Source organism: Anopheles maculipalpis, chromosome 2RL, assembly GCF_943734695.1.
Source record: "Anopheles maculipalpis chromosome 2RL, idAnoMacuDA_375_x, whole genome shotgun sequence".
NCBI lineage: Eukaryota > Metazoa > Arthropoda > Insecta > Diptera > Culicidae > Anopheles > Anopheles maculipalpis.
The window spans coordinates 72,350,454-72,369,211 of NC_064871.1; the positions used below are offsets into that span (position 1 = coordinate 72,350,454).

The 18,758-nt window shown below is 41.6% G+C and overlaps 3 protein-coding genes across 4 annotated transcripts in view; 1 reads left to right on the top strand and 2 right to left on the bottom strand.

Annotated features, from left to right (window-relative positions):
• The window catches only part of LOC126556345 (signal peptidase complex subunit 3), a 586,951-nt gene that overhangs the window by 269,466 nt on the left and 298,727 nt on the right, over window positions 1-18,758 (top strand). Inside the window, exon 5 of one of the 2 annotated variants that reach the window (XM_050211605.1) lies at window positions 13,181-13,192. The exons of the other annotated variant lie outside the window; for it this stretch is intronic. Coding sequence (XP_050067562.1) covers window position 13,181 — 1 coding nt within the window. The 3' untranslated portion in view covers window positions 13,182-13,192. Of the gene's footprint in view, window positions 1-13,180; window positions 13,193-18,758 lie in introns of those variants that run through there. 2 annotated transcript variants of the gene reach the window in all.
• On the bottom strand, window positions 2,726-3,181 carry LOC126559930 (tetraspanin-9-like). The gene has a single exon (XM_050216092.1). It carries the CDS (start codon window positions 3,179-3,181, stop codon window positions 2,726-2,728), a length of 456 nt encoding a protein of 151 aa, XP_050072049.1.
• LOC126556294 (tetraspanin-11-like) lies at window positions 3,857-4,937 on the bottom strand. The gene is made up of 3 exons (XM_050211538.1): window positions 4,800-4,937; window positions 4,546-4,737; window positions 3,857-4,288 (listed from the first exon to the last, which is right to left on the bottom strand). Exons 1-3 carry the CDS (start codon window positions 4,875-4,877, stop codon window positions 3,857-3,859), a joined length of 702 nt encoding a protein of 233 aa, XP_050067495.1. The 5' UTR covers window positions 4,878-4,937.

Below are 18,758 nucleotides of genomic sequence, written 5' to 3' on the forward strand. Positions count from 1 at the left end.
CTTAAAAATAAATTATCCGAAAAGTGACTGGAACTGAACGGTACAGGGAAATGCAAATGATAGGGTGCGATGAGCCAGCTTTAGAAAATAGCAAAAGCGAATATGAAAAAATCGACCATTGACATAGAAACACCCAACACACTAGTGAATCATCAACAATAATTATGGAAGCGCGTGCAATTTATATGGAAAATAACTATTTTTGCTGATTCGCTAATGTATTGGCTGTTTCTATAATAATGGTCAAGGATTTGATATTCGCTTGCGCTATTCTCTAACGCTGGCACGTCGCACCATATTATTTACATTTCCCTGTATAATAAGTGGAAGGAATTCTCTTACCGTTCAGTTCCAGCCAGTTTTTGGATGATTTATTTTGAAAGAACCGTCTCTTCCATCTCGCGGTGCTATGTGATTGCTTCTTTTTGCTTTAAAACGCACACAACGTGTAATGAAGAACTGACCAGGCAGCAAACTGCTACTATCTGTTGATACATTTTTCTTCCAATTTTTTTTCTATTACTTGCTGTTCGATTGAATAAAGCATATTATTCTTATAAATTAAGTTACGCCGAGTGTGCCACAAGTGCATCAAACTGCTTTATTTTCTCCTCCTCCTTTTTGCTCGTAAGCAAAACCAAAATGAGGTGAGAACACGATTAAGGTATGACGATATTCGCAAGTGTAATGTGTGTCCTCTTTCGTTCGTTCGGTCTATTTACAACCAAACTTTAAGCCTCGAATTTCTAAGCATGTACAATGCGCATATGCTTCCTTATGCTATCGAAAAGGGGGCGCCGTGCACCCTTTGGTGAACATACAAAAAAAAAAAACGCCAAATCTATAGTGTACAGAAACACAAAAACAAACACAAAGCTGCGTTCGGTGTCGCACATGATTTAAATGTTTAGATATAACTCTATACATATATATAGATATGATACCCATAAGCCAGTTAAATACACATACACGCAACAGTTGAGTTACAGTGGAAGCTTTCTGTCTTCGTTTGCCACCTGCCACCAGCACTGCACACGTGGGGTGACAATATGTGGCTGCAACAGTATGTGTGTACGTGTGTGTGTATCTAAATATATTTTTTTAAATCACCACCCCCGCATACCAACACCATAATGATAAATGGTGTGTTAAATTAACGTTTAATGAACTGTGTAAAATCACGAAGATTATACATACATACATATATACACATATATATATACGCAATCGGTTTATACAAAACAACACACAGAATAAGGGACAGCTTCATAAAACAGACCAAAAGTAAAAGTAAAAAAAAAAACCTAGCAAATGGTTAATGCGCGCCATGAACCTGTGTGTTTAATTATATTAAACGCAAATGCAAAATTACCGTATGTAACGGAGCAAAATTTACAAGCACTGTAACACGTGAACCGTGATGGGAAGAAGAAAAAAAAACACAACACACAAGACATTTGCGCCAAAGTTCCCTTTTGTACTGTATCTTAAACCTACCGAGCAGAGAGAAGGAAGGGCTTACAAGTATAATGCATCCTACGGCCAGTACTGCTTGGTTAATACATTGCTTATCATTTTTCCCTCTACTAAGTGCTGCTAAGTTTCAAGTTGGCCAAAAGAGAGGAAAACCAACGTCCTAAGGCATGCGACGTGGTAATAATGATACGATACACGATTCCATTTCATCTCACTGAACAGAATCAATAAACAAATTAATTGGAGACAACCCTGAAACAGTGTGTCTATTGAGAAGAAGGTCTTAATTTTTTTTTTTTTTTTTTTTTTTTTTGGATGACAAATAGTTTGATTTGCTTTAAATTTCAACTTCTTGATTAGACCGTTTTATATTTCAGTATGTAATAAAGCTGTCGTTTTCTTGGAGATAAAAGAGAGTATTTTGCAAATTTATAACTATATTCGCTTTTCATGATCAACTTAAGGAACACCTAATCGTTGCAAGTTGACCAGAGAGTTGACCGCCAAAAAATTCCGATCAGGGCTGTATCCGATCACTGACTCGTTCCTACCAATGAGCCTATTTGGCTCAAGCCGAACAGGTCAGTGATAAGCTCGGCGAGACAACGTTATTGTTCCTAGCACCTACCTACCATCGAATATTAAAGTGTACAATGTTTTAAGGGTCCCATCACATATCGACAGAAAAGGATCTTCTTCTGAAGAGGCACAGGAGCACAGCTGCTGTTGTGCGGTTCGGAGGGCCTCGCACTCGTCAAGGGTTTCGTTATTAGTCGGTCCGGTCCCCAATTTTGAATTATTAGGGACCCTATAGTGCCGTTTTATCTCACTACGGGGGAATCGTCCGGTTGAGATTAGAACCCCGGTCCTGCCATTAAAAGACCGGCACCGATACCTTTGACGGAGTGGATATCGCAGCCCATCACTATCAAAATCAGGGGTTGGTCGAGAGTTGTCGGGGCCCATCAAATCTCCATTGTGTACCTTCCAGTCAGCAATCAGGTCCCCATCCCTCAGATCCCTTTTCGACGTGGGCAATTAGTGTAGTAAGATGGCCGACTTGATCTTATAATTCGTTCAGCCAACGGGCAGCTCATATGCATAATGAATGATTTTTTTTCATATAGAACGTATTGCTGAACTAATGAATCTTGAAGGAAACACAAATATAGTTTTAATAACCTGTATCACTTTATTATTTACCTTTTTAAAATGATTTTATTTCGCATAAACCAAATATCCTGCCATTCTATATGGTTGTTAGCATGTAGTAGGCCAAAACTGTCGCCGGTACGATTACCAAGAGCAGCAACAATGTCGCACCACCCAACAACAAACTGTTTCGCACCAATGATTGCGTGATCGCTTCATAGCACCCGATCCGGTAGATCGTAAGTGAGGTCTGCAACTGCTGACAAGGTCGCTTCCGGGCGCCGTAATCATCCATACAGCACGAATCCGGAATACGCTCGCTCCAATCACGATAGTCCTCCACTCCGCAGCAATGCAAGTCTTCCTGCGTCATGTCCCACGAAACGGTCGTCAGCCGGCGTCGCCCATACATATCCAGACTCTCATACATCTGATCCTGCAATCCGAGTGCAATGCGCTCGCGAAACGCGTAACCTAGTACGGAACCGACACCCAGCACCACCACGGCCAGGAACGAGAGCAGGAAGTACTGTGCCCAACGCCACCCGGTCATACACGAAAAAGAGTGGAAAGTTTAACTTCTTATCGCTCCTTTCTCTTTATTAACAGCTACATAAAAGCACATGGAATCATACAATTGTGTTCTGCTTTAGCATAAATTTTGCTTCCACAATTTGCTTGTCGTGTTTTACGATTTCAGCGATCTTTCGTTTTCACCACACTTCAGCCGATCGATTGCGTTAAATTAAAATAAAAAGAATATCTTAACAATTACGATGTAATGAGAGCAGAGCGGCAGGTGCAGGAAAATGTGTCTTGCGTTTGCCGTGCAGCGCAAAACATTGTCCAACGCCACTAGCAAGAAGTCGTGCGATTACTACGCTCCAAAAATTAAGGAAAGCACATTTACAAAAACATAAAATAAAACTATTGCAATTAGCAAGAGATGCTGCAAATGGTGCCGCTCTATGGGTCTAGAAATGATTGTGACCCCACTGGACGGAATTCGAGTGCTGATCGTTCCAAAACTCCTCTAGGGCGGGGGAGTCGTGGCAAACGAGCAGTAAGTAGATGTCTTAAAGTTATCGAAGAACGAAGGTTGTGCGACCGTGGTAGATGGATATTCGCATATGCTCACTATTGCTTGTTCAGGATGCAATATTTTCCACACAGGCAGGAAAATCCGTCCACTACACGAAGGACATGCTCAGCAGACAGCTTCACTATTTTACTCAATCATCCGGAACAGTGAACAGGAGAATATCATTCCGAATATCAGCAGTACCGCTACGCCGATTCCACCACCACCGATGATGGCCGCATTATCCCGGATGTAGCTGGACGTGATCTCGAGACATCCGTTGATGTAGATGTTCTCCGGGCTCGGGTTCTCGATGCACGGTTTGTAACCGTCGAGTGTTCGCTGACAGCAGGACTGTGGGATGTCACCGCGCCAATCGCTGTAGCTCTTGACGCCGCAGCACTTCAGCCGCTGCTGAGTTTCGTCCCACGCGGTCGTGATGGTGCGCCGCGAACCGTACAAACTCATGGACGACCGCATCTCGTCGCCCATCGTCTGCGATACCTTCTCGCGGAACACGTACCCCAGGATGCCACCGATCAGCATCGTCACGAAGATCAGGAACACCAGTATGAAGTACTGCAATCGGAGCGAAACAGCGTGCAATTTAACGCCCCGGAAATGGTCAAAGAACCGGGTTGGTGGGAGGTGTGATAGGTGGGTTTGAGGACACATAGACGGAAAAGAAAAAGAAGCATTTTAAAAACGTAGTTACAAAACTAAACCGAAAGCGTGATTTTTTGTTCCAATTGGTTTGCATTTCCATCCAAAGCAGCTAGCTACTTGAGATTGTCGTCGACTACAACGAAAGCATTGGAACACCGGGGAACACCTACCGTCAGCAGCATACACTTGTACTCCTTGGCCGCACCCATGCATCCAAAGAACGACAGCAGGCAGACCAGGGCGGAGGTGGCAATCAACACGTAAACGGCGCCGGAGAATAGGTTCGTACCGAGCAGCTCGTTAATGAAGTGTTTGTCCACCAGCGTCCAAATACCCAAACTGAATACGATTGCACCACCGAGCTGGAATGAAATAGTCGCGTTAGTTTCGGTAGAGTAATTGTGTGCCAGTGAGTGATACTTACAAAGATGACAAAGTTGGCCACAAACATGCTGTACTTTACGCACTGCCCGCAGCAGTCCATTCTACCTCCGGATCCCATGGTGTGAGGTTCTTGTGTCTATCCCTATGCTAGAAATGATGCAGAAGCTATTGGATGAAAAGTAAATTTGAAAATGATCATTTAGAATTTATTTTGTTGTATTTTAAGATAGTGCCAACACATCATTTAGTGAAATAAATTGCTTATTTATTATTAATTAGACTTCCTGCCAGTAGCTTCATAATTCCTCTTCCAAAGAACTTAGAACTTACAACTTTGATTAACAAAGACCTCTAGTTATCGTTTTCTACCTCTTTGTTATCACTTAAAAATAATTACTATACCGATTAACGAATCTTTATTGGAAAATATACGTCGAGAAATTTTAATAAGCCCAACCGAGCATGTCTGACCTCAGGCAGGAAAACAAGGAAGAAGGTTTTTTGAAAACTTTGTACAAAATCAGCGCAAGAAAAGCTGAGAATACGGCACCAAGCAATAATACTTAAACTAAGATAAAAATAATTAATAAATTTTTTAATCACTTAATGATAATCAAGACCGGAACTGTAAGGTTCTACAAGTGATTTTCTTAAACTTTTGGTAATTTTTCTATAATTATATTTAGTGTTAGGTCGAGAAGGAAACAGCTCATAAGCTCCCCTCACCTAACTGAGCAAGCTCCTAATGAATAATGAGGTAGCTCAGAGCTGAGCGATTTTCGAAAAGATTTATCTATCGGTGTTGGATCCTCCCCTTTAAATTTTGTATTTATTTATTTAATTCCTCTGTCCGTGCTTTACAAGTTGGAGAACGCATTTTCATTATTTGTATGGAACAAATGCTTCTAGTAGACTTTTTTTTATTTTAAAACTTGCTTAACTAAAAGCTCCGGGGCATGGGAAATTTCAAACTGTTAAAATCGATGCCAAACTGTCAAAAACTCTCAAAATTGCGATTTAAGCTATTTCTCCATTGCACGTGTAGGAAGCTTGTAGATAGATAGAACCTGACGTATCTCAAAAAGCGATTTGAAAGTGAGATAATTTAACAAATGTTGATGACAATCTGAAATTCTTATTTTGAAATCTCCCGTGGCACGCAGCCTTAACTGCTTTATTGACGCAAGAGTTTTTATTTGATCAGGTCGAAGCCAGAGGAAACCCTGATGGAGGACCTAATTTGTAACTTTGGTTTGGTTCTACTATTTTTAACTACTACCCATATTGACCTCATACTATTATTACCCTATTATGGTCTGCCTCTATTCTTCTCATCCCCAAATAATTTAAAATTTTCCAAAATTCACTACACCGGTTTTCTCAATCCTTGCAGCTAGCAATAGGCCTTCGGATCGCTCCTACAAGAAGCTTGTCCTTCGTGGTTTAACGATCTTCTAGATCACCCCGGCAATCGAATGGATTAATAGACTTGTTGGACCATGTAGTAGGATAGTCAGTCCTCACCACGGGGGAACGTTTCGGATGGGATTTAAACCCCGGTCCTGGCATGTGAAGACGGCGTCCTAGAAGCTTACTGATTTAATTGCTTCTGGTGGTACTATCAAGTAGTATCACAGGTTTACACGATCCGACAAATATAGTTCTTATTTTTTCTCTGAGTCGTAAAAATTGCTTAGAAAATCCAAGACTTAGTAAAAATATGCCAAAAGCGTAATCATCCGTCCTGAAGCGTTGATTTTCTAATTCTCCTTTTTCTCTTTTACATTGAGGCTTAAAATTGTCGAGGTTTAATGGCTTCTGCTGCTATTTTGTTTTTTTCCCCTTTGCCTTTTGATACTGTTTGCTGGGGAGTAATTCGTATGGGATGTGATAACCATTCCTATTCCCAGAAATTCGTATAATTTTCGTATTTTTCTTCTAAGAACGGCGCGTGACATTTAAAATATCATTTAACTCTTTTACTTACTGCATTTACTAATCAAGTTATTCTTTCTTATGAACAGTACTAATCGCTCTTCGCCTATTCCTGGTACACCTACCAGGCAACGATCTGATAATGCATGTCGATCACCATCCGCATGACTCATGGTTCGTGTTTACAACACGAACACGCCATAGTGTCACCTTCGATCCAATAGGCCAGCACAAAACGTACTGGATGCCAATCGCTATCGGTTTACCGTAAACACTCCCCCCCCCCCCGCTCCTCACCTTCATCGCCGGAAAGGCCTGAGCGGAACCTTCCCCTTGGACGTACCGTGCACGATGTCAATTGCTTAATTGACTTTAGCGTAAAACCACAGCAAAGTACAGTGCGCATTTACGCACCGTTCCAAGCAGTTGTGAAGCTTGGTACAATAGTTTATCCGGCCAGCGTTCGAGGCCACCGGCTACCGTTAAAGGCCACGGTTGTCAGAAGTGTAGCGCGTCACTTTAGCGTCGTGAAGCCAGCCACCGCTGGATGTAATGTGGATCCGCATACCCAGCCAAGGTCATGGGGGGAGGGCGATGTTTACGGCGGCCAGAGCGAAGCACTGCTCACGTGTCTTTCGCAAAGGGAGATCTGTTCCTAGAACGATAATTTCAAACACATCCCCCACGATGGCGTAGTAGCGGGTCTGAGTATTTTACGCAACATCTCTTAATTCTGAAATGTCCAAGGTCTTACGTCATTTATTGGAGACTTTCGTGTGTGAGTGACTTGTTTTGATTCGTAGGAGTTCAGTAAGACTTTCACGCACTCTAAATTGTTGTTTACTCATTTTGGTACATTTTTGAATAGATTATTACCGCAATACAATCTCAATGTTGAAGCATTCAATCCCACTGTCCCCCAAATAAATTGCACCAATCTCATGCGATCGATCTCCAAAGATTTGAACCTAAAATCCTACGTAAAAAGATGTTTACTGCTATCAGCTCATCAACTCAACAATATTCGGCAACTTCCTGCATCTCTGCATCAGAAAAGTGAACGGAACACTACCATTCATCGGACGCACGCACACGGTCGAGGGTCAATGCCGAAATCGTTCACCGTACCTTCGCTCGTAACCTTCCACAACGCTTCCAAACCACCGTTCACCGTCCCTGACCGCCGAGGTTCCGGTTTCCTTGGGAAATGACCACACGTTACTTTCGCTTTTCGCGCTCGCGTCTCTCAAAGCCCAGACTCAGACTCACAGTTCCTCAACTAAGTTGCTGGCGGGCTGTGGTCTGAGAAAACCCGATTTGGAACGTTCGCCTGCTTCACACACAAGTGGTCTACTTGCGCTGGCTTGATTGAACGTACGCCCATCCCAGCCCAGGTCTGGTCAATGATGCTGGCGTACAGGGTGGGTAATGTTGCCTTACGCAACATCAACCGCGTTGCCCAAGCGCTCGCGCACCACATCGCGACCACGTACGCGACCGTCTAATGGTGTTGGGTCGTCGTGAGGGCCCGATTATGTCGCCAAACGGTTTTTGGTGCACGGTCCGCATTTGGGAAGCATGTCCCATCGGTTGGCACCGGCACGGTTACGACACTTCAGGGAAGCTTCGGTTCGAGACCACCTTTTTTCCCACTCGGCGCGATCATCAAGCGTCTTCCAGGGAAGGCAGACTAATGCAGACCGGTGTCGACGTTAGGATGCAATTAGTTATAAGAAAAAGGGATTTAATCTGTTGTGTGAGGAAACTTTAAATGAAACAATTATAGTAAACAGGAAATGAAAAGTAACACTCACAACAACAGCCAAAAAAAACCTCCCAATACCTAAAGATCATTAATGATCGGCCGTTTGCATCTTTCATGTTTATGGGCCATCGAGCATCGACGGGGAAAGTTGAAACGCTTTTTTTCTTTTAGCACAATCGCTCATCGTTGTGCAACGAAGTTGTTTCGCTGGGGGTTGATATTCATTGTGGTAGTTCAGGTTTGATGCTGTTGGGTTTTTCTTTTTTTTTTTTTTTTTTTTTTTGGTGGACCCAACTTCGCCCAAGGAATATCCATCGACAAAGGACTAATCGAGATGCCGTGACGCTAACAATCACATCTTGTGTCGCTGTTTATGAACATTTAACTAACGATAGCTGCAGATTAATGAAACAGCCGGACAATGATCGCATAGAAAAAGGATTTTGGAGTGACGTTGATGAATTTGTTTGATTTATCCATTTAAAGCTGTTAATTCGTATGTTGAACATAATGGCTGGTAATGTTAAAGCAAACTGTGCGATCAGTATAGGATTCTGTTATTTTGATCTGGACGTACGTTTTCACGTTTTGCACTTTTGATCATATCCCGGCTTTTTCATTATATTGCGTTCATTTCAACACTGCTTCAAGCCTATTTACTGATTTTTTTTAGTTTGAATTGTATTTCAAGGTTTGACTATGAACTTATGCAACTATGAACATTATTAATGAAAAGGTATTATTTGCTTATTATTTGCCTTGACCTGGGCAATATTTATAAAATATTCGTTTTGAAATATAAAAGCTCAAAATGCTTGCCAATTCTTGAGGGATGTTACGAAACCTTCGTTAACACGGCCCCCTTACTCGAAACCTTCGATGATTCTAATGTTCCTGTTTCCTGTTTACAAAGCAGTTATCGAGTCACTCGGAGGTCGCCTTCTTAAAGACCCGAAAGCATCTATAAAATAAATAAAATCAACCTACTCCACCCTAGTGGTGGGAACTTCGGAGTGGATTAATGAATCCATTCAAGAAGTAATTCTGTAGTGATCTGGAGTCAAATCCGAAGTAATCTCCGATAATAACTCCGTATGCAACTCCGGAGTGCACTGCAGATTCATTTGCGGTGAATGACGTTTGCTCCAAATGTCGTGGAAACATCCGGAGTAAGTACTCCGGAGCAATTTCGGAGTAAACTCCGGAATGCCCCGTAGTTGGATTAATCCGACTTCGGGAAAAAAGAGGATTTACCCATCACTCCATCCACTCACCGTTAGATCGATCACTGAGCTGAACGTATCCATTCTTTCTATATCCTGCTGAGCCTTATCTGGAGTTTCTCGAGTCAGAATTTTTCCGGCTACCTATAGATTCCTAAATCTTACTTTAATTTTAATTATTGCAAATTAACCGGACCGTCCCCCAGTAGTGAGGACTGACCAACTACGCGGCATCGGCAATCTAGTAAGCCATTTCGATGACCGGCATGACCTAAGAGGTCGTTAAGTCAAGGAGAAGAAAATTTTAAATTATATTTGTTTGGCATTACGGTTGCACATGGGGATGGTCAACCGGATCGGTATGGGCTATAGAAAGGAATACGGGAGAGTGGAACTGTCGAACGAAGATGGCTTCATCGAACTTGGTAGGATGGAAGTGACGAGCTTTTACTGCCAAGAAACCGTGTGACAAAAATCCTGGTAAACTAATGCTAAACTTGTTTCAAAATATGCGTTCCACACGTAGGATTCCAAATGGTCGAGGCGTATTCTAAAGAGGAACAAACAAAACTTAAAGACAAAAAGGGCCCCTAATGTCTCGAGTCAAGGCCCGAATCAGGCTCAACAAATGCACACAAACAGCATTAGATAGATCGTTTTCGCAAAAGAATTATCGTCCCAAATGGCAACTCTGGTAAGATAACTTCCAAACATATTTTAAAGTAATTTTTAATATTAAAACTTCAGTAAAAGCCAAGTTAAAGCTTAGCTTAAGTTTCATATAATGAACGTAAAGATACGAAAATAAATATTCACTCAAAAATAGCTTCCAATCAAGCTACGTTCAGCATGACTCGTGATATCACAACTCCCCATTTCTACGCATATTGATTGCCAATTCGCGCTATCAAACAGCCGATCGTGACGAATAATGAGCCACTGATGCCACTGTCAATATCACACCCATGTGCGGATGGCTCCCGGTGTCTTCTAAGAGCGTCGATCAGAAGATGATGATCCGCCACGACGTGCTAAAAATCATAAGCTCATAATCGATGAAGGAGATTTCACTTCAGTCCGCGTCTTCTTAATCCGGTTTTGACGCTTGACAAGCATAAATCTGGCGACATTGGAATGTTGCTAGAGGGGCTATCTTATGATTCATCCATTATTCTTAGCTGATTTCACAAGTTGCCTTAATTGAAGTACTTTGTTTTACCTAGCAAAATCAATATTCAAAACACTCGCGGTTAAACACGAAGCAAGGACAACCGATCATTACGCGTTACGATCGCTCAAAACATGGAACGTGACTCGTTTGTATGACTAGCTCCAATTAAGAGTTCTATTTCTACCGTGCTGGTTCTACGGTCATGCAGCTGGAATGTTGCTCAGCTGCCTGCGAGGACGCGCTGTGCTAACTCGTGACTTGAGTCATATGACCCTACCGGGAGCGCATTGGTTCCCCCGGCCCCGAGAGTTGGATTCTAAGCATTTAATGCTTGCGATATTGCTTCCTCATCCATAAGCTAGCTTCACCAAAAATCCACACTGATGAAATAATGTTTGTAATTTAACTTTTAGGTAGTTCCCACGTTAAACCTTTATCACCACAAAAAAAACGCTCAACTTCAAGTGCTTCGTTAACGGATGTGCGCCTTTAATGCCACATAGCGCAACTTAAAATTGTCCTCCAGATTTAAATACGAAAACACCCGGGCTGGATCTTGTCGCAACGTTACGTAAAGCTAAGCTTATTCAGGCTAGGGGCCATCCCTATGCCGAAACGGAATGTGCACACCCTGTAGCATAACAATCGCAAATGATGTGGTACCAAGCAAACAAACCCCGTCAAGGAGTCTGGCGTGGTAGTGAAAGCGAATCGCTTCTTCGTTTTGCAGTTATTTATTGCGCTACCACCTCGTCGAACGAGCTTTGATTATTTTGCCTTACTTTATCACCGCAATTGGAACGCTTTGAATTTCAATTTCGTTTGCAACGAGGTGTGATGAAATTTGCAAACTTTGCTACACATGATGCAAAGGAGGTACGTATGTGCGCATTAGAATAAATATATGGCTGTTCGAGTGGTTATGGCTATGGAAAGAGCTACAATTATTTACATCTTATGCGATGAATGTTGATCTATGCCGGAATGTTAGTTTATTGTGATTTTTAAAGTGCTCTTAAGATGAATATTCATAAGCGTTAAATATAGATGGTTTGATCAGGTTTTAATTTTGCAAGCTAAACTGCGACAAAAGATTTGTTCATGTTCAGTACGCAAATTATAGCTTTATTGGAAGCACTTTGAAACGCAACCTTAATCTCGAATTTTAAATCGAAATAAAACACTTTAAAAGAATATGAATATTTTTTAAAAAATTATCTACCATTGCTAATAGCCATAGCTGTGTCCGCATAATCAAATAACTGGATTTTTCAGTAACTTCAACAGTCTCTGACTTGAACTATTATTTCTCTGACTGACCTGAACTGACTTGAACTATTATAAAAAAAAGATGTCTACCTAGTGGTTGCACAGCATATACTTAAATGCTAAAGCTTAATCTAACCTATTCTAGCCAAAAAATATTATAATATAATATAATATCGAAAACATAGGGCACGGAATTCCAGACTCCTTGACGGAATTGGAATGACGGATGATACACACCAACGGGTCTTTGAGACCTGCCGATTTACGACGAGTAGGGATCATTAGAGGAGGTCGGTTACCGGCGGTCTTTCAGTGACTGCAGACCAAGCAGCTGACACCTGATATCGTACCTTGATAGTCTTGCAGATTATTCACAAAAATCTGGTGAACAATCGCTACACCCGGTCAATGCGTTCGATGTCGGTCCTCGCAGTGGGCGGCAAGACAACTAAACAGTACTTCAGGATTGATCTGACCAAAGAGCAATAAATCCGAGAAGTTTGTTTGTATTTTTGTATTATGTATTTATTTCGCAGCACAATGTCAATGCCTAAGGATACGCAAATTTTCTTAAAGAATTAACTCAATCACTAAACGTTAAGGAAAAAGAGGTCAAGGGGAGTTAAGTAGAGAGTAACGACGAGCACGGAAAGTGGCTGGGGAGAGGGAAAAGTCATACAGGCCTGAGGAAGAATCAAAGGCACGAAAAGCGCGCAGCAAAAAATCATTCGCTCCTGCCGCTGTGCGCCGAGAAGATGCTTAAAATCCATCTTAGCAAACCCAGGGTCCTCCAGGCTCTTCTAACTACTCGATTTGGTGGTTGAAGGTTCAACCACTGTCCAGCCAGATACCTAAGTCCCTAACGACAGTAATGATGAGGATGGAGGGTCCGGATTGTGGCGGCCCGGTGGTGTATGCGACAGCGACACCGGTCTTCAAACGGCAGGACCGTGGTTCAAATCCCATCCGGAAAGTCCCCCCGTAGTGAGGACTGACTATCCAACTACGTGGTATAGGCTGTCTAGTAAGCCATTTCGATGGCCGGCATGACCTTACAGGTCGTTAAGCCTAGAAGAATTGGGAATGGTTAAAAGAGTCCACCATGTTATTGAATTATGATACATTACAGCCTATATGTATTGCCAATGATTGTCAAATATCACAGCAAATAATATTTTTTTGTTCAAATTGCTAAAGGATCAGCTGATCATACGCTACTGACTGATAGGGGCCTGATATGCTATACGATCAGGGTTTCTAAACATTATGAAAAAGTCAAGCTCATTAGATCATTAATATGACCATGAAATAATTTCACTGGATAATCAAAGCAACATGAAATTTTCTTGTATTTAAAAATGGTATGTAAAGGATTTGTCAAAAGGTCGTCTTCTTCTTGGCTTAACGACTTATTAGTTCAAGCCACCTAATGGCTTAGTAGATTTTTTTTTATCACGTACTTGGATAGTCATTGTTTACTACGGGAGAATGGTCCGGATGGTATTTGAATCCCGATGCTGCCGTTTGAAGAACAGCGCTGTTATCGCCTCACCAACCGCCCTCGAGTCAAAAACTAAATTGGGAAAAATATATCTAAAAAAGTCATGCATACGCATCAAATTTATAATAAACCTAATCTTTCTTGCAGCTTATAGTTTCACTGAAATTCTCAATGTTTAGAAAACAGCTTTTAGCAATACGGCCTGACCGTACTTTATGAATAAAAAAGAAAACAGCTTTCAATTTATGTTAGGCTAATATTTATTATTATCAACCTTTTGGGACGTAATTTTCACTGTCTACCCTATCATTAGCCCTCTACAAATTTCCTTTGGGAACCCGTTTTGACTCGTTTCCTTTGGGGATTTTTTATGTTTTAACTTTTATGTTTTTATGTTGCATTTTTCACCTCTATCACCAAAAGTATCGTTTTCATAATAACTCACATTGAACATTCAATAATTCTCTTCGAATCAAACCGGTCACAAGCCCGAAAATACCCCAAACCGATTCTCAGAATTTAACCCACCGAGATTCAATAAATAGGCATGCCCTTACTCTCAAGCTAGAAAGACCGCTATGTTTGAGATGAATCTTGTTGACTGCTTTACATGAAGCGCATAAAAAAAAGGCAACTCCACTCAAAATTACACACCACCAAAGATAATAAGCAGGTGACGCTATAAACGTTTGCTAGAAATCGAACTGTTTCGTGGAACCGAAATCTCAGCCGTCAACAGCGACGAAGAAGAATGCGAACCAGTTTTAATCTGTCTAACGTGTCCGCCTAGTTCCGTCAAACAAGCTTGTTAGCATCTTATTAGCATACGACGAGTGGTCAAGCTATGTGGCAAGCGTTCGCTCAAGCAAGTTGTCAGGCGTTGTAAGGTGGTGAAGATTAATTAGTATAGGCAGGAATCTCCCTCAAAAGTGATGCATTTCGGGTGGAAAATACAAATTACAGCCTGGTAGTCTATTGACCTAGTGCAAGTGCAGTCTTTTTTATTGTACCTTGTGGTCACTCAATAAAGGCCACTGAACTTTGCTGTCTAGTCCTTAATGGCCCTGGAAGCAGTGGTTTCGTTGCTCTACCAGCATAAAACCAATACTGCTCCCCTATCCTTTCTATGCGCACCTACCAACAACCAACCCTCAACAAACGCGATATGAATCTCGTTTCAAAAATTGCACTCCCTTCATATGCATTGTCACCAGGACAATCGTCACCCGGGATCCGAACAACGTGGTACTGTTTTTTGTTGTTGTTCCTCCACTAGTGAACCCACAAACCGGAAACGGGCGTCGGGAAGTGACAGCCGGACCTTTTTTTATGGACTCTTTGCGTGCTGTATGTGATTGATTAGGGCACGTGTCAATGAACGCTGGGGGTAAGAATGAGTAGAATGGTAAAGTTCAATGTACAGTCAGTAGCGTGGCCGGACAGCTTGTGGTGGTTACACTCGCAACGATCATATCAGAAGGGGCCTTTGTTACTCAAAAGTTAAAAATATATAAGAACTGATTTAGAAAACTTGATAAATTTAAACTTTAAGTGAAGCAAGCTCATCAAAAATAAATTCAAATGCCAAATAATATATTTTTTGTTATTTCCTGAAGGAAGGCCTGGCCGTTTTGATAAAATAAAAGTTTAATTTATTGATTGATCATTTATAATAAATAAAATGGTTGTTTTATGTTGACTATGTAATTGAATACCTCTTATTTAGTGTAAACTAATCTACGAAAAAAAACTGTCTTACTGACTCAACTGAAAAACCTAAACCAGAGGTGAATGTAGTTTCAGAGACTCAAAGCCTCTATAAATAAACGAAAAGAAAACTAACCTAAACCAAAAAGAGCGAAATAAAGTGATCTAATTGGTTGTGATACATAACCTAAGAACAAAATGACTTGAAATAAGTGACTATCTGTTGCACGGAATTAAACCGAATCAAAATCGGGATCGTTTCTAGTTTCGGAACTCCATCGGAGCCGATTCCGGAACCAATTTCAGAACCAATTCCGGAACCATTTATGGAAACAATTCTTGAGCTAATTCCAAAATGGATTTTGAAACCAATTCCTGAACAGATTGCGATTTGTGGAATCGATTCGTGTTTTTTTTTTTAACTGTTTCCGATTCCTAGAACCTGTTCCGATTGCAGAGCCGACTCCGGTTCTGGCTCCAATTCCTATTTCGGGGACAATTCCGATACCGGAACCTACTATCCGAAATCAAAATTGGAAATTTCGAAGCACTCTGGAATCGATTCCGACCAATACAGGATTTTTCCCACCACTACCAGGCGACAGCGGCGCCGGTCTTTACACGACAGGACTGGGGTTCAACTCCCATCTAGACCGTTCCCTCGTAGTGAGGACTAAGAAGATCTTATATTGTTACAGTCGCGGATAAAGGCCTTTGGAGGCCCTAGGCGGCAATGATGTTGGGGCCCATATCATAACCAAATCAAACGTGCTAACCCTTAACTTAACCTTAACCTGCTATTGCGGGGCCCATTTTACTACACCCGTTGTACCAAGCAACTGCCGGAGCCCTAGATCGCCTACTCCGTCCACTGTTAGTAGTCTTCTAGTAATCAAGAAGTACACTTGGAAGAACAATTCTATTACACGCAATACTGCTGTGTTAATTCTGAGTTCTGCTGTGCAAAGTTTCCCTATTGATATGAAATGAAAGACTCCATTTTTATTTTTCCTAGGTGAAATAGCAGTTTACCATTATAAGTTCCCTATACATAATAAAGTTCTAATAAACGTCACAAAAAATAACATTTATACGATCACATGTAAGTTTCTCTTCCCTGATTTATAATAGCCAAGCCTTTCTTGCCGTTACGACTAGCTTTATTAGCTATTTCAAATTCAAAACAATATTTCATTCCTTTCCTAATCGACCGTACGTGATGTGCCAATAGAATATTCAATTTCCCTATTGTTCATCACTTTCTTTGAACGACATTACATCGAAAGGAAAAGACCGAAAGGTCTAACGAAAAATTTCAAATATTTCTAATTAGTTTCTTATCTTTCGCTCCTGCGTTCGCTGACCGCCACCGCCGACCAAGAGGGACACATTTTAATCGCGTTTATACTGCTGCCTAGGGTGCGTTTCCGCTGGTTTTATTTTAATTTTCCTACCACACCTGTTCCACACCTCGCATGACCCAACCAAATTCTAAACACCCTTCTTTCATTGTTCTATGGACACCGAACCCTGCGCATTGTTTAGTTCTTTTTCACGCCACTCACTACGAATACGAACCGCACAAATGGTACAACTTAATTAATTACACTTCCGGCTTTATGCGGCACTGAAGCGCAGTTTAATTCTTCGCTTTTGAAACAGAGAAAAAACAGCTTTTATTGTGTCACTTTTCACTGTGTCAACTTCCAGTGCTGAACACTGCTGAAGACTCCAGCCCCCAGTTTTTTCAAGGGCTTTGAGGTACAAAAATTAACCAAAAACTTGACACCCTTCTACGGACGAACAGTGTCCAGCGTGGGATCGCCACTACCTTAACACTTCGGGTTTCGGTTCGACGCCGATCAGCGATCATAAACGTGAATAATTCCAAAATGTTGTATTATTTCGTTTGCGCCTCGGTTGAAAGATGCTCATATATTTCACGCTTAATTTTGGAAAAAATTCTTCCCACTTAGAACCATCTGTTTGCTTTTTTTCTAGATTAAAAAAGGGCCTCGTTAGCATAGCACTTCGTCTCGTCGGTGGTGGCGTGCGCTCAGTGTGCACCAAATGCGTTGTCGACTTTGAAAATGTGTCGAAATGGAAAGAGGGAGCACATTACCGCAATGATTTATGCTAATCGTTACCACTCACGGCAGAGAGTAAATTGTTGGCAGGTACTAAAAAAAAAAAAAACTTCCTCACCGAAAGATCGAAATGTTCGGGACCCACCCCAACGAAGAGTGAAAGTTGACTGATGAAATACGGCTGAAAGATTGTGGCAAACGGTTCCCCAACGGTTCCCCTCCCTCGGGTATGTTGATGGATGCCAACGTGTGATACATTATCTCGCTTCCTGTTTAATTTATGCCTTATTTAAATCTTACCGTTGACATCGACACTATTGCTCACCATCCAAAAAAGACGTGACCGGAACCATTATCTCGGGCGCATATTTTTTTTCAGCCACAAAATAAATAATCATTCCCACTGGATCGTACTACATCCCCTAACCTTTAATGTTTAGATAAAAAGAAATGAATTTAAGCGACACATTTCCTTCGTAATCGTCGAACTTGCTAACATCTGTGTTGTGTTGTGTAATGCTTCTCTCAAAAGCGCATACAGTCACGTGTCGCACGCGGCTTTGTTCGCATGAACGAGTTGACGAATCGAGTGGCGGGAAATTGATGGTGATCGTACGGCTCACATGCACCTCCACCAGCGTGAAGAATTTTAATGATGCTGTTGGTGCTTACGTTGGATAATCATATAGAAATTATTATTGTATGAGAGAAAACTTCGAGGGTCAAAATTATCACTTTACAATCGTTTCAGAAGACATTTATGTTGTTTTCGCTTCCAAAATAACTGCGGAACCAGTTATGGTTCTCAACCCATAGCGAACAATGCGAAACATTGTCCTTCGTATCTCTCGCAACATTAAGAGCACGAGTAATGATCCTTCCGCTTTTCGATTGAATCGCCTCACCACTTCCTACATTTTCATTTCGAACATTTAGAAGCGGATCTTAAACATCCATCAAATGCGCCCACATCCCAAGAAAATAGCCTTACTTTCGGTTTGACGATTTCTAAATAAAGCCATTACGATAACCGCACAAAGCATGGGGCTCCCTTTCGAATAACACTTCACCGTGCGCAGTAATATCAAACAAAATCGTTGCTACGACCACGATGACACGATCACGCCTACGCGCGCCCCCGTACCGAACCGTTCAACAACGCATTCACACACAGAGCACAACAACGGTGTGAGATGCTTGTAAGCTGGTATTTTTGATAGCATTGGAAGAAACATAGCATAGCATGTTTATAGCAAAGAAACGCACCAACGTGTCTTACCGCGCTGCAGACCGTGGGTTGTTTGTTGGATCGGGTGGTATCATTAGAAACGCAAACAAGCA

Excerpts from the sequence above, each read along its gene's own strand:
- LOC126559930 (XM_050216092.1), bottom strand. The coding sequence starts at position 3,181 with ATGACCGGGTGGCGTTGGGCACAGTACTTCCTGCTCTCGTTCCTGGCC.
- LOC126556294 (XM_050211538.1), bottom strand. The coding sequence starts at position 4,877 with ATGGGATCCGGAGGTAGAATGGACTGCTGCGGGCAGTGCGTAAAGTAC. Across the intron at positions 4,738-4,799 it reads TGGCCAACTTTGTCATCTTT|CTCGGTGGTGCAATCGTATT; the intron begins GTAAGTATCACT and ends ATTTCATTCCAG. Across the intron at positions 4,289-4,545 it reads ACAAGTGTATGCTGCTGACG|TACTTCATACTGGTGTTCCT; the intron begins GTAGGTGTTCCC and ends CTCCGATTGCAG.